Raw genomic sequence first — 14,538 nt, 5'->3', positions numbered from 1 at the left:
AATATAGGATATATTTCCATTTTTTTGTGACATCTTCAATTTCTTTCATCAGTGTTTTATAGTTTTTCCTTGTAGTGATCTTTCACCTCTTTGGTTAAATTTATTTATGGGTGTGTTTTTAAAAGTAGCTATTGTAAAAGGGATTGCTTCCTTGATTTTTTTTTTTTTTTTTTTTTTGCTAGTTCATTGCTGGTATGTAGAAACACTACTGATTTTTAAATGCTAATTTTGTATCATGAAACTTTATTGAATTTATCAGTTCTAAGGGTGTTTTGCTGGAGCTTTTTAGGGTTTTCTGTATATGAGATCATGTTATCTGCAAACAGGGACAATTTGGCTTCCTCTTTTTCAATTTGGATGCACTTTATTCCTTTCTGTTGCCTAATTGCTCTGGCTAGGACTTCTAGTACTATGTTGAATAAGAGTGGTAAGAATGGTCATCCTTGTCTTGTTCTGGTTCTTAGAGAAAAGCTTTCAGTTTTTCCCCAATCAGTGTATTGTTAGCTATGGGTTTGTCTTATATGGCCTTCAGCGTGTTGAGGTTTGCTTCTTTTATATCTAGCTTGTTGAGGGTTTTTATCGTGAAATGTTGTTGAGTGTTATCAAATGCTTTTTGCATCTATTGAGATGATCGTATTTTTTTTATTCTTCATTCTGTTTATGTGATGTGTCACATTTATTGATTTGTGTATGTTGAACTATTCTTGCATCTCTGGGATAAATCTCACTTGTATCCTCTTGCTGAATTGATCTCTTTTTCTTTACATAATATCCCTCCTTTGCCTCTTTTTATACTTTTGACTTAAAAAATCTGTTTAATCTCATATAAGCATAGCTACTCCTGTTTGCTTTTGGTTTTTGTTTACATGGAATATCTTTTTACATCCTTTCACTTTGCATCTGTATGTGTTTCCACAGGTGAAGGAAGATTCTTGTTGGTAGCACATAAGTGGGTCATTTTTTAAAGATCCATTCAGCCAGCCTATTCTTTTTTTTTTTTTTTTTTTTTGAGGCAAAGCCTTACTCTGTTGTCCAGGCTGGAATGCAGTGGTGTAATCTCGGCTCACTGCAACCTCTGCTTCTCAGAGATTGGCCAGGGGAGAATCAAGTGATTCTCCCACCTCAAACCCCACAAGTAGCTGGGACTATAGGCATGTGCCACCATGTCTGGCTAATTTTTTTTTTTTTTTTTTTTGTATTTTTAGTAGAGACAGGGTTTCACCATGTTGGCTAGGCTGATCTCAAACTCCTGACCTTCAAGTGATCCACCTGCCTCGGCCTCCCAAAGTGCTGGGATTACAGGCATGAGCCCTATGCCTGGCCTCAGCAAGTCTATCTTTTAAGTGGGGAATTTAATCCATTTACATTCAGGTTATTATTGATAACCTCATTTGTAAATTGTTTTCTAGATTATTTTGTATATCCTTTGTTAATTTCTTCTTCTATTATTATTATTGTGGTTTGGTAGGTTTTTGTAGTACTGAGGCTTGATCCTTTTCTTTCTCCTTTGTGTATCTGCTCTGCCAGTGAGTTTATACTTTTCTATGTTCTCATGATTGTGATTATCATCTTTTTGCTTCCAAATGTAGGACTCCCTTGAGCATTTCTTGTAGATCCAGTTTAGTGGTGATGGATTCCTTCAGTTTTTCCTTTTCTGGGAAAGACTTCGTTTCTTCCTCATTTCTAAAGAATAGACTTGCTGGGTATGATATTCTCAGTTGACAGTTCCCCCCCCCCCCCCCTTCAGATGCTTGGACTATATCATCCCTTTCTCCCCTGGCCAGTAAGATTTCTGCTGAGAAATTTGCTGTTAGTCTAATGGGATTCTCTTATATGTGACCTAACACTTTTCTTTTACTGTTTTTAGAATTTTCTCTTTGTCTTTGACTATTGACAACTTGACTATAATATACTTCAGGAAGGACCTTTTTGGGGTTGAATCTATTTAGGGACTTGAGCTTCCTAGATCTGAATATTCATATCTCTCCCCAGACTTGGGACATTTTCAGCTATTATTTCATTAAGTAGGTTTTCTATACCTTTTTACATCTCTTTTCTTTCTGGAACTCCTATAATATGAATATTTATTCACTTAATAGTATCCCCTAGGTTTTGTAGGCTTTCTTTACTCTTTTTCATTTTTATTTCTTTTTTTCCTCTCACTGGGTAATGTCAAACAATTTATCTTCAAGTTCAGAGATCCTTTTTTCTGCTAGATCAAGTCTGCTGTTGAAGCTCTTCATTATATTTTTAAATTTCGTTCATTGAATTCATTAGCTGTGTTTCTTTTTTGTGATATATGTCTCTTCATTGAATTTCTCTTTCATATCATGTATTATTTTTCTGATTTCATCAAATTGTCTATCTGTATTTTTTGAATTTCATTAAGTTTCCTTAAGATCATTATTTTGAATTCCTTTTCTGACAATGTATTGATTTCTTTTTAATTGGGGTCTATTTCTAGAGAGTTATTATGTTCCTTTGGTGGTGTCATATTTTCTTGCTTTCTTCATGTTCCTTGTGTCCTTGAATTGAGTTCTGTGTATCTGGTGGAACAATTGCCTCTTCCAACCTTTCTAGAGTAGCTTTCTTAGAGAAATACTTTTACCTTGGTTGAATTTTAATGTGCCAGTTGGGAAGGGTGGTTCATTAGGTTCAGTGGTATAGTCTTTGTGCAGCTTCTTTAGCTGTGTTTGACATCAGCAATAACTATGGGCATATCAGTGGCCTAGACTACAGAAGTTTGTGGTAGTGGTGGTGGCACTATAGGTTGTTAATGTCCTTGGTAGCAAGGGCTATTGTGGCAAGGGCTATTCTATTCTTATTTTCCCCATAATGGGAAGACTTAGCTGAAAGTCTCCCTCTTGGTGTCAGGTCTGACATGGCATAGAAGCAGCTGCCATGGCACTGGGTTTCCAGTACAGGTGCTCAAAGCAACTGTGGGGCAAGGTCTTACTTAGGCTAAAGGTCTTGTGAACCTATAGTGGCACTTGAATCTTGGGATGCAGAGTGATCTCTGTGTCAGGGCTGGATATAGGTTGCCTATAGTGCCTAGCAGCTTGGCTTCAGGGGGTCAGTTTGTAACTGTAATTCTACCCCTGATGGGCAGGGTGAAGCCCTGGTTTAACTTGGAGGAAGAAGAAGTGCTCTGGAAGTGTGAGACCAGGGTGCAGGATATGGCTGTAATTGCTGTAATTTGGGAACCTGCACCAATAGAGCTCAGTGGCAACTTGGATCCCTAGGGGTGAGGAATTGTGTAGTGGTGATTCTAGATTCTACAATGGTGGGACTTGGCAGTATCCCAGTCTCTGTAAGGCCACATGCAGCAGCAGCAAGCATCCCAAAATAATCAAGCACACTGTTTTTTGGGCTGTACCAGGGCAGGCAGCAGCACAACAATGACTCTACTCCCTGGGAGAAGGGTGTCTCAGGAGCTCAGACTCAAGGGGCCTAGTTCAGCTCTAGGGAAGCAGAATACTAGAGTTGTCTGGCCAGTAGGGTGAGGTGTCTCAGCCAACCATTGCTGTATTTCCCTGGGACCCAGGGTACTATGTCAGCACAGCCCTAGGACGTGCAGCTGTTCAGCTTGGCTGAGGCACTGATGCCCCAGTGGGCAATGTGCCACTCCAGCTCAGTCCTGAGGGATGTGACTATTCTGGATGGCCTCAACACCATTTTCCTGGGATATAGGGCTCTGCCAAAAGCATTGTTCACTTAGGAGCTGAAACTAGTGCAGTTTTAGCTCAGGCCCCTACGAGTAGAGTGCTGTCTAGTGTGACAGAAGTGGATGGAGCTGTTTTACCAAAGTACTGATTCTCAGAGGAAAGAGTATGCAGCTTCAGCTCTGGAATGAGTGGGTAGGGGAGGGGGATGTGGAGTGGTTACACTGCTGCTTGGCCCCATGGGGAAAGGTGTAACAGTTGCTCACAGCTCCGCTTGGAGATGTCAGGTCACTGGGTGGTGGTGTCTCAGCAGCAGTTTACCGTTAGGGATGAGGGGGTGAATGGCTACTCACCCTGAGAGCAAGACACATTCCAACAGTAGCTCCAGTTCCAAGACACCAAGACGGTGTAGCACAATAGCGATGCAGGCCACAGGGGGTGGGGCACAGTGTTGGCTCCATTTCTGAGGGAGCACAGTTGTGTGCCTGTAGGCAGCTCCCTCAGCTCGGCTTAGTGCCTGTGAGAGCTGTAGGAGATCCCAGTGGTGAGGACGGTAGGTGTACAAGGTGCTGATAGGGGCTACTGGGATCTTCTTGCTTACGTTTTGCTGTAGGGAGAAGTTCTTCCTGGTTTCCAGCTGTTCTTAGCTGGGCAATGGGGTGGTGGGGTCCCAGTGTTTCCTTCTGTTCTCTATGTGGCTATCCTGAGTTTCTGTGCTCACCAGAGTTTCTGTTTCTCGTTTGACATAATTCTGCACTCTCCTTTAGTTATTTTTTTTTAAATGTCATTGTTTATTCTTTTAGTTGTTTTTGTGCAGAAGATGAGCATCACGGATTTCTAACTGGCCATCTTGCTGATGTCACACTAGGAGACATGTTATTAGCTCATATAATACTCAAAATAACTCTGTAGAATATGTACTAATATTATTTTTCCCTACCTTTTTTTTCTTGTGGATAAAATTGAGGCGGAGAGGTAGGTTTGCCCTTAATTACATTTTAAATTATAGAGTAAATATTCTGTGGCTTCAGAGTGGTAAACACTGTAATACTTTAACATTTTCAAAGCCCCTTTGCTACATAACATTTTTTTCTCTTGGTTTACGGAGCTACTCAGAGTGATAAGTGCAATAATCATTAACAACCCCTTTTTACAAATACAGAAGTAAAGTAAAGCAACTTGCCCAAAGTCACAAAAACAAGTTAGTAAGTTATGAAATTAGTTACATGCATGGAATATTCATGCTTGAAGGAACCTTAAAAGTTTATCTAACCCAAATCTCAGATTTTACAGATGAAGAAGCTGAGGCACAGCCAGGAACAGTTGAACTGTCCAGAGCCACAACTGGCAGATGGCAGAGCTGGGATTAGATTGCTAGTAACCTGGCTCCACCCTGCACCTCTGCTCTGCCTCTCTGGGCTGGGACTAGAACCCCGTTCTTCTGACTTTGGATTTAGTACTCATACCACTCTGCTGTGCTGCCTTGTTGAAAATCCAAGAATCCAGCTGTGGGGATAAGGTCTATATCCATGAAACAACTGAAAACCAGCATATGATATGGAGAAACCATAAGAACAGGAAACTGCCTCACCACAAGTAAAATGCCCAGATCTCACTCTTTGGTACCTGTTAATAGTGTTTATTGATCATCAATTTTTTTTTTTCAGACATTGACAGCCCCCAAAACCTGGTGACCGACCGGGTGACAGAGAATATGGCCACTGTCTCCTGGGACCCGGTGCAAGCCACCATTGACAGGTATGTGGTGCGCTACACCTCTGCCAAGGACGGAGAGACCAGGGAGGTTCCGGTGGGGAAGGAGCAGAGTAGCACTGTCCTGACGGGCCTGAGGCCAGGTGTGGAGTACACGGTGCACGTGTGGGCCCAGAAGGGGGCCCAGGAGAGCAAGAAGGCTGACACGAAGGCCCAGACAGGTAAGGAGCATTGTTCTTTGGGAATATAAGAGCTTTCATGCTAAGTCAATGGATGACAAGTTTTGTTTTCCTTCTCTGACATTGGCAGAAATCAATGATTAATGGAAGAGTGGGATGGCATCCCTTCATAACAGATCGCACACACCATCCCTCATTTTCCTTTAACTAGTTTCCTTGCAAGTCAGGGCCACAAAGCAGTCTCCAAGCTATGATTACATGGTCGTGTCCATCAACTCCTCTTCTGATTGCATGGATCTTTTGCTGTAGACAGTATCGAGGGTCTCTTAGTGAGTTTGTGAGTGGGAACAGAAAATGAAAATCAAATTTTGTTAATAATAGTAGTATATTGAAAATTTGACTTTAAGAATGTAGATGTCACATTTGCCACAGCAAGGAGATGTATATCACTTGCTTTATGACAAATGAATCACATTATAACTATAAAACAAATTTATAACTAGAAATTATGATAAGTTCTATGAAGGAGATGACATGGTGTAGGTATAGAGAATAATGAAGTAGTGATGTTTCTCAGATAGGAAGGGGAAATAGTAATAGGATACACATGGCCAAAACAACCAAATAACAGTTGCTTAAACAAGAAAGGAGCGTATTCCCTTTGTGGAATAGCAGAGTGGACGTTGGCCAGAGTTTTGAGGATAAGGATAGCTCCTACGTTATATTCTTATTTTAGTGGAAGCGATATCTAACCATATTTTGTACAGTGATTTAATCAGCAAACCAGCATGATGAGTGAATCTATGGTATACCAGAGAATATTCAACCAGGGTTTTACTTTTTGCTGATTCATTTAATAATATATAGTGAGCACTTTCCACGTGCCCTGCCCACTACTAGGCACTGGGAACACAGGAGAATAGGATGCCGCCCTCTTCCTCCAGGGGCTTACATTTAGAAGTGGCGTTTAGAATCTTCTAGTATGAAACAGGAGGTCTTTACTGACATGATGCCAGACACAAAATTGTTAGTTCCTTGTGAGCAGAGGCCATGTCTTTTCCAACTCTGGATTCTGCACACTGTCTAGAACATTTCATGGACAGAGTTGGGGCTTGATATACCCTTACTAGATGAATAAAAGATTTGTTTTGCTAAAGACTTGGTAGAGGTAACAGCCTGGATTCTCAGGTTCTGATCTATTGTGCTTTCTACTTGAGGAGCCAGGTATATCTTGGGGGAGAAGATGATGTCCATGAAACAGCTAAAAGTGAAACAAGAGCATATGAGGCAGAAACCCCACCAAACATGAAAGGGTTTTACCCCACGCAAAATGGCCACCAGTTTCTGCACTGTGGCACCTGTTCATAGTGCATATTGATCAGCATTTTTTTTTTCAGACATTGACAGCCCCCAAAACCTGGTCACTGACCGGGTGACAGAGAATACAGCCATTGTCTCCTGGGACCCGGTGCAGGCCACCATTGACAGGTATGTGGTGCGCTACACATCTGCCAACGGAGAGACCAGGGAGGTTCCAGTGGGGAAGGAGCAGAGCAGCACTGTCCTGACGGGTCTGAGGCCGGGCGTGGAGTACACGGTGCACGTGTGGGCCCAGAAGGGGAACCAGGAGAGCAAGAAGGCTGACACCAAGGCCCAGACAGGTAATAGGAGTGAAGAGAAGAGCAAACCAGGGGAGTTAATGCAGGTTGATCTATTGCAGCTGAATGATGATGCAGCTGCTTTTGGCATCTGTAACCTCAGGGCTGCAGACTGTTTTAGGAGAGTTTGCTGTAAAACAAAACAAAACAAAACAAAAACAAACAAACAAAAACTTTCATTCACCTAAAGAAAGAACAACGTGTTACAGGAAAGGGGTCCTGATCCAGACCCTTAGAAAGGGTTCTTGGATCTTGTGCAAGAAAGAGTCCAGGGCAAGTCCATAGAGTAAAGTGAAAGCAAGTTTATTAGAAAGTAAAGGAATAAAAGAATGGCTACTAGCCATGGGCAGAGCAGCCCCGAGGGCTTGTGGTTGTCCATTTTTATGGTTATTTCTTGATGATATGCTAAACAAGAGGTGGATTATTCATACCTCCCCTTTTTAGACCATATAGGGTGACTTCCTGACATTGCCTTGGCATTTGTAAACTGTCATGGCACTGGTGGGAGTGTAGTAGTGAGGACGACCAGAGGTCACTCTCATTGCCATCTTGGTTTTGGTGGGTCTTGGCCGGCTTCTTTACTGCAGCCTGTTTTATCAGCAAGGTCTTTATGACCTGTATCTTGTGTCGACCTCCTATCTTATCCTGTGACTTAGAATGCCTTAACCATCTGGGAATGCAGCCCAGTAGGTTTCACCCTTATTTGATCCAGTTCCTATTCAAGATAGAGTTGCTCTGGTTCAAGAAGCATGTCTGACAAAACTATAGTAATGGACCCAGTGGGAGCAGTCCCATGAATGTCTTTTTTTTTTTTTTGGAGACGCAGTCTCGCTCTGTTACCCAGGCTGGAGTGCAGTGGCGCTATCTCGGCTCACTGCAACCTCCACCTCCCGGGTTCACGCCATTCTCCTGCCTCAGCCTCCCAAGTAGCTGGGATTACAGGTGTCCACCACCATGCCTGGCTAATTTTGTTTTTGTATTTTTAGTAGAGATGGGGTTTCACTGTGTTAGCCTGGATGGTCTTGATCTGCTGACCTCGTGATCCACCTGCCTTGGCCTCCCAAAGTGCTGGGATTACAGGCGTGAGCCACTGCACCTGGCCCCATGAATGTCTTAAAACTCTTTCCAAAGCCTGTGTTTTTAATCACTGTGTCTCTCAGCTATACAAAATTATAGAAAATAATGTAAAACCAATATAAAATTCTTAAAGCCACTGATTAAAAACCTGTTTTGTGGCAAGCTACTTTGTGTAGGTTTGACTGAATAGACCCTGTGTGATAGAAAGGAGCAAGTATTCACCTGGGTGGCTGGAGCCCTGTTTCCTTGCAGTAGGCAGCTGACTTTTAATGAGCATTGTCTAAGTGCCAGGCCTGGGGAACACAGTGGTGAACAAAACAAATATCTCTACTCTCTTGAAGTCTAGTGGGAAGATAGACAATAAATAAGAAAACACATTTAAAACCGTAAATTGTGCTAAATTCTATGAAGGAGATGAACATGGTGTAGGTATAGAGAATTACAGGGTAAGGATGTATTGTAGATGGGAAGGGTGAGTAATAATAGGATATACATAGACAGAAACACTCAAATAACAGTTGCTTCAGCAGGAAAGGAGTGTACTCCTCTCTGTAGAATGGCCAGGGCTGATATGGTAGCTCCTCGTCCCAGAGACCCAGGCTTCTTCTGTGATAGTTGCTTAGTCATCCCTAGCAAGTTGCCCTCCTTTACCTGGTCACCACCCTGTCTGCATTGTAGCCAGTGGGAAGAGGCATGCTGAAGGTCAGGGCATCACTGGGACATTGCACACATCAGCCCTTCTCATGTTCCATTGCCAGGTCCCAGACAGACCTCACTGCAAAAAAAGCTAGGAAATGAGGTCTTTAGCTGGATGGCCCTGTGCCCAGCTTTGCTTTGGTTATGCTGTCCTGTCCAACACAGCAGCTGCTAGCTACACGTGGCTATTAAAATTATTTTTATTTTTATTTTATTTTCAGAGACAGGGTCTCACTCTGTTAGCTAGGCTGGAGTACAGTGGTATGATCATGGTTCACTGCAGGCTTGACCTCCCGGGCTCACGCCATCCTCCCACCTTAGCTTCCCAAGTAGCTGGGACCATGGGCACGTGCCACTAAACCTGGCTAATTTTTTATTTTTTTTAGAGATGGGGTCTCACTATGTTGAACTCCTGGGCTCAAGTGATCCTCCTGCCTCGGCTTCCCAAAGTGCTGGGATTACAGGCATGGGTCACCATGCCCAGCCTAAATTTTAATTAATTAAAAATAATTAAAATAAAAAAATTTTTCTCATTTGGATTAGCCACATTTCAAATGGTCAGTAGCCACATGTAACTAATGGCTACAGTATCAGACTGTGTTGATTATAGAACACTTTCATCATTGCAGAGAGATCTGTTGGACAGTGAGTGTGCTTACAGAAGAAGGGGGAGAATGGATGTTGGCGAAAACTAGCCATTTCTGGCAAAGGGAAGAGTATGTGTGATGTCCCTCAGCTGGAACAATACCTGGGATGGTTGGAGAATGAAAAGAGGCCAGTTTTGCTGGAGCATAGAGGGTAGGAGAGCAAGTGGCCTGAGATGAGGTGGGAGGAGCAGGGGCAGGTCAGCCAGGACCATGTGGTGCTTAGAGAACAAAATGGGCTATATTTATTAATGCTAGAAGAGTGATATGATGCAGTGTTCATTTAAAAAACATTTTCCAGGCCATAGTGAGGAGAATAAATGGAGAAAATGACAAGGATAGAAGTGGAGAGATTCGTAGAGAAGCTGCTAGAAAAGTCTGGGTGCAAAATGCTGATTGTCTAGATAGGCATGATGGCAAAAGGGATAGAGAAGAGGGGATGTCTGGAATATATTTTTGAGGTATGGATGATAATACCTGTTGATAGATGTGGGGTAGGAAGAAAATGAGGACTCAAGAATGACCTGTGTTTTTTATTTGAGCAACATGGGAGATTGGACTACCATTTCTTGAGAGGGGAGACTGAGAAATAAAAAGTTTGGGGAGGAACATCAAGACTTTTAAATATTTAAGTTCAAGATACTTGTGAGACTCCTTGGTTAATTGAGTGATTCATTTATTGATTACATAAATATTTATTGAGTGTCTAATACAGGCCAGGCACTGTGGTGGAGATGCAGTTGTATAAGCTAGTCAGGGACTCAGAATTAATAGATATTGTGGAGCGATTAGCATCCAGTTGGCATTTAAAGCCATGGGCATGAGTGAGATCACCTAGGTGGAAAAGTAGAGAGAGGAAAAGAGGGAGCTTTGGGACAGGTGCAGTGGCTCTCACCTGTAATCCCAGAACTTTTGGAGGCTGAGGTAGGTGAATTGCTTGCGCTCAGGAGTTCAAGACCAGCCTGGTGAAATCCTGTCTTTACAAAAAAAATACAAAAATTGGCTGAGTGTGGTGGCATGCACCTGTATTCCCAGCTACTGCGGAGGCTGAGGTGGCAGGATTGCTTGAGCCAGGGAGGTCAAGGCTGCAGTGACCTATGATGGCGCCACTGCTCTCCAGCTTGGATGAAAGAGCGAGACTCTGTATCAACAAAACAAAACAAAACAAAACACAACAAATAACAAAGGGAGCTTTGGGTGCTCCAGTGTTTGAAGGTTGCTAACAAAGGACTGAAGAAGAGCCAGTGAGTTAAGAAAATTAAGGGAGTGTGTAGTCATGGAAGCCAAGGGTTGAGAGTGTTTCAAGAAGGAAAGAGTGGATCAGCTCTGCCAGACGCCACCCAGAAGCAGTGTAAAGTTGAGAATGGCAAGTATCCATTAGATGTGGCAACACGGATGTTGTTGGTGACTTAGACTAGCAGATTTAGTTGTGTGGCATAGAAAGATGCAAACACGATTGATTGGAGAGTGAGCAGTGAAGTTAAGGTTTATAGACATTTCTCTTGAGACAATCTGTCAGTTTAAGGTTGCAGAGAAATGGAATGATATGGGAGAGGATGGGGAATTCTAGACCTTGCTTGTCTGGGACTGGTGACAGAGAAGAAGAGATTGATGACACAGGAGAGAAAGGGCAGATCCGCAGCAAAGTCCTTGAGAGGGTGGGAAGGCCCAAAATTCAGAGTGAAGAGTCTTGGCTTTAACATAAGATGTCAACAGGAACTTAGCCTAGACCCTCCATTTCCCTGGGCCTCCATTCTCCTCCCCTTTTATAAGTCAGAAAGGTTGGAGGATATGACTTCTTGGCTTTCAAATTCTGTGAAACAAAATAACTAGATACCAGGGAGATCAGAAAAGAGGTTATATCCACAGCAGTTTTGGTGGCTTATCTTGTTGCTCAGGAAGTTTTATTGTTATTTTGATGAGAATTACAAGGACAGAAATTTTTCATATTAAAAAGTGGGAGACAATCTGATTCCTTCCAGTTTTATATCCAGTGGTTTGTTTCCTTGGAAATGGAGACCAGGGGCCTTTGACTCGTGTTTTAAGTGGAATTCTACCATTATTAATGATAACATGATGGAGAGCTCCTGGTGATGGGGTGGTAAGATGGGATGTCCTCCTTTGTTCTAAAGTTTAGCCTTTTCTAAATCTTTTTAAAAAGAAATTGACAGCCCCAAAAACCTGGTGACTGACCGGGTGACAGAGAATATGGCCACTGTCTCTTGGGACCCGGTGCAGGCCACCATTGACAAGTACGTGGTGCGCTACACCTCTGCCGACGGAGAGACCAGGGAGGTTCCGGTGGGGAAGGAGCACAGCAGCACCGTCTTGACGGGCCTGAGACCGGGCATGGAGTACATGGTGCACGTGTGGGCCCAAAAGGGGGCCCAGGAGAGCAAGAAGGCCGACACCAAGGCCCAGACAGGTACTGAGAGGGACCAGGCCAGGGGAACCCCTCACACTTATCAGGAGAGAACCTTCCTCCATCAGTGGGCTGGGGAGGAGAGCAGGAGGGTGGTTGCTTTACCCTAGGACATTCTTCAAAGTGGTTCCTTTTTTACATCTTTGAGCTAATTAAGTTGACACAACAGCTCAGATAAGATGAGAGAGTGTAGACGGAGTGCTGCTGTCAAAGGTGGCCTCCCTCACCCCTCCACCTGGCCCAGCGCTCAGACTCTCCACACTTGCTATGGAGAAAATGGTTGGGCCTCAGCTGCAGTTGGGAGAAGATAGAGGCAGGAGCCTCTTCTGTTTCCATCTTCCAGCACAGGGGCAATGGGGGTGCATCTTTCTCCATTCCATCCTCAGTTGATGATGAAAGGTGCCTGAACTGCATGTATTTTGTGTGTGTGATGGGGCCTCTGGTCTTGGTGGAGCATCACGGAGGTCAGAACCCAGAGGCACTTGGAAGAGAGCACTGTGCCCACCCTGAGGTCTATGAGCCTCTTCAGTACGGGCAAGGTCTGTCCATTCCATCCATGGCTGAGCGCACCAAGTGTTGCCACGGGACCTAGAGATGTCTTGAATTTCTCTATGATTTTTATTAGTTAAAATTAGCTTGCATTTTTAATCTAAAAAGTAATATATGCTTATAGTAAATATTTTCAAACTAAACAGAGATGTGTTAAAACAAAACAAAAAAACGGCCGGGCGCCGGGCGCGGTGGCTCACGCTTGTAATCCCAGCACTTTGGGAGGCCGAGGCGGGCGGATCACGAGGTCAGGAGATCGAGACCACGGTGAAACCCCGTCTCTACTAAAAAATACAAAAAATTAGCCGGGCGTGGTGGCGGGCGCCTGTAGTCCCAGCTACTCGGAGAGGCTGACGCAGGAGAATGGCGTGAACCCGGGAGGCGGAGCTTGCAGTGAGCCGAGATTGCGCCACTGCACTCCAGCCTGGGTGACAGAGCGAGACTCCGTCTCAAAAAAAAAAAAAAAAACGGCCGGGCGCGGTGGCTCACGCCTGAAATCCCAGCCCTTTGGGAGGTCGAGGCGGGCGGATCACCTGAGGTCAGGAGTTTGAGACCAGCCTGACCAACATGGAGAAACCCCGTCTCTACTAAAAATACAAAAATTAGCCGGGTGTAGTGGCAGGTGCCTGTAATCCCAGCTACTTGGGAGGCTGAGACAGGAGAATTGCTTGAACCCAGGAGGAGGAGGTTGCAGTGAGCCAAGATTGCGCCATTGCACTCCAGCCTGGGCAACAAGAGCGAGACTCCATCTCAAAAGCAAGCAAACAAACAAACAAACAAACAAACAAACTCTTCTGTCTGTCCCGGACTCCCTAGTACACTGTGTTGCTCTCCAGATGCAACCAGTAGCCAGTTCTCCCTCCTTCCCTCTTTCCCACTTCCTACCTCCTTCTCCCCTTCCTTTCTCTGTTCCTTTCTCCCTTATTCCTTTCTTCTCCTCTTCCTTGTTTATCTTCTCTTGGTTTCACCTTCTCCATTTTTGAAGACAGCAATAAAAAGATTCTCATTTTCCTGCTTCATAGTAACTAAGACAGGCATCTCAAGTCCATAACCAGGGAGTGGCGGGCAGTCAAAGAGGTGGCAGGAGATTGCTTCAGATATTAAAATAGCCACAGTTTTGCCTTGATTCTGAAATCAGGAAATTCAGTTTTTCTGTGAGACGAATAGAATAAAATCCATGCCAGATGTTATGCTTTAGAAAATAAAACCAAGTTGATATTACAGAAACTCAAAATTTGTCAAAACATCCTAATTCAAAACAACAGCTGTCTGATTTCTATTAAAATACTGCAATTCAGCTCTCAGCTGAAGTGCTACTGGGTAGAAAATAGCCTGGAGATGTCTTTTTGGGAAGTTCTAAATTAAAATAACCTTCTATGATAATGCTTTTTCAAAAGAGAAATTTCCATTCATATCTTTGGTTATGATAAAGATTTGGTTTATCTTTATCTTTGGCTTATCTTTTGGTTAAAAAAAAAAGAGCCTTCTGACCAGTTATGATGTTGACTAGTATTTTTGCTGAGCTTCTGTTTTCCCGGTCTACAGTGCACACACACTTGCTTACCCACGCGTTCCCTCTAGTGTTTGGGTGAGGAAATACATAGAAGAAAAGCTCTGCTTTTCCTATATCCCTTCTTTCCCTCTTCCCTCCCCCACCTCTTCCTTTCTTCTCTTTTCCTTCCTTCTCTTTCTTTCCTTCTTTCTTTCTTTCTTTTTTCTTTCTTTCTTTCTTTCTCTCTCTCGCTGTCTCTCTTCTTTCTCTTTCTCTCTCTTCTCTGTTTCTTTCTTTCTTTCTTTCTCTCTGTCTCTCTCTCTCTCTCTCCTCTATACAAGCACCTGTTCCCTCCCCTTCTTCTCTTCTTTCTGTACTGGGTATGCATCTAAGGCCACACACTTCAATATGTAACAATATGTAAGAAACATAACTTTTTGTTTGTT

The 14,538-nt window shown here is 43.4% G+C and overlaps 1 protein-coding gene across 1 annotated transcript in view; it reads left to right on the top strand.

Moving 5' to 3' along the window:
* TNN (tenascin N) overlaps positions 1–14,538 on the top strand; it is a 63,836-nt gene that overhangs the window by 26,324 nt on the left and 22,974 nt on the right. Inside the window, exons 9-11 of the mRNA XM_032160928.2 lie at positions 5,330–5,596; positions 6,952–7,215; positions 11,791–12,054. Of these exons, the coding sequence (XP_032016819.1) occupies positions 5,330–5,596; positions 6,952–7,215; positions 11,791–12,054 (795 nt within the window). The remainder of the gene's footprint in view (positions 1–5,329; positions 5,597–6,951; positions 7,216–11,790; positions 12,055–14,538) is intronic.

Source organism: Hylobates moloch, unplaced genomic scaffold (genome assembly GCF_009828535.3).
Source record: "Hylobates moloch isolate HMO894 unplaced genomic scaffold, HMol_V3 SCAFFOLD_8, whole genome shotgun sequence".
NCBI classification, from domain to species: Eukaryota; Metazoa; Chordata; class Mammalia; order Primates; family Hylobatidae; genus Hylobates; species Hylobates moloch.
Note: the sequence above shows the minus strand (reverse complement) of the source record. Positions and strands in the feature narration are given on the sequence as shown.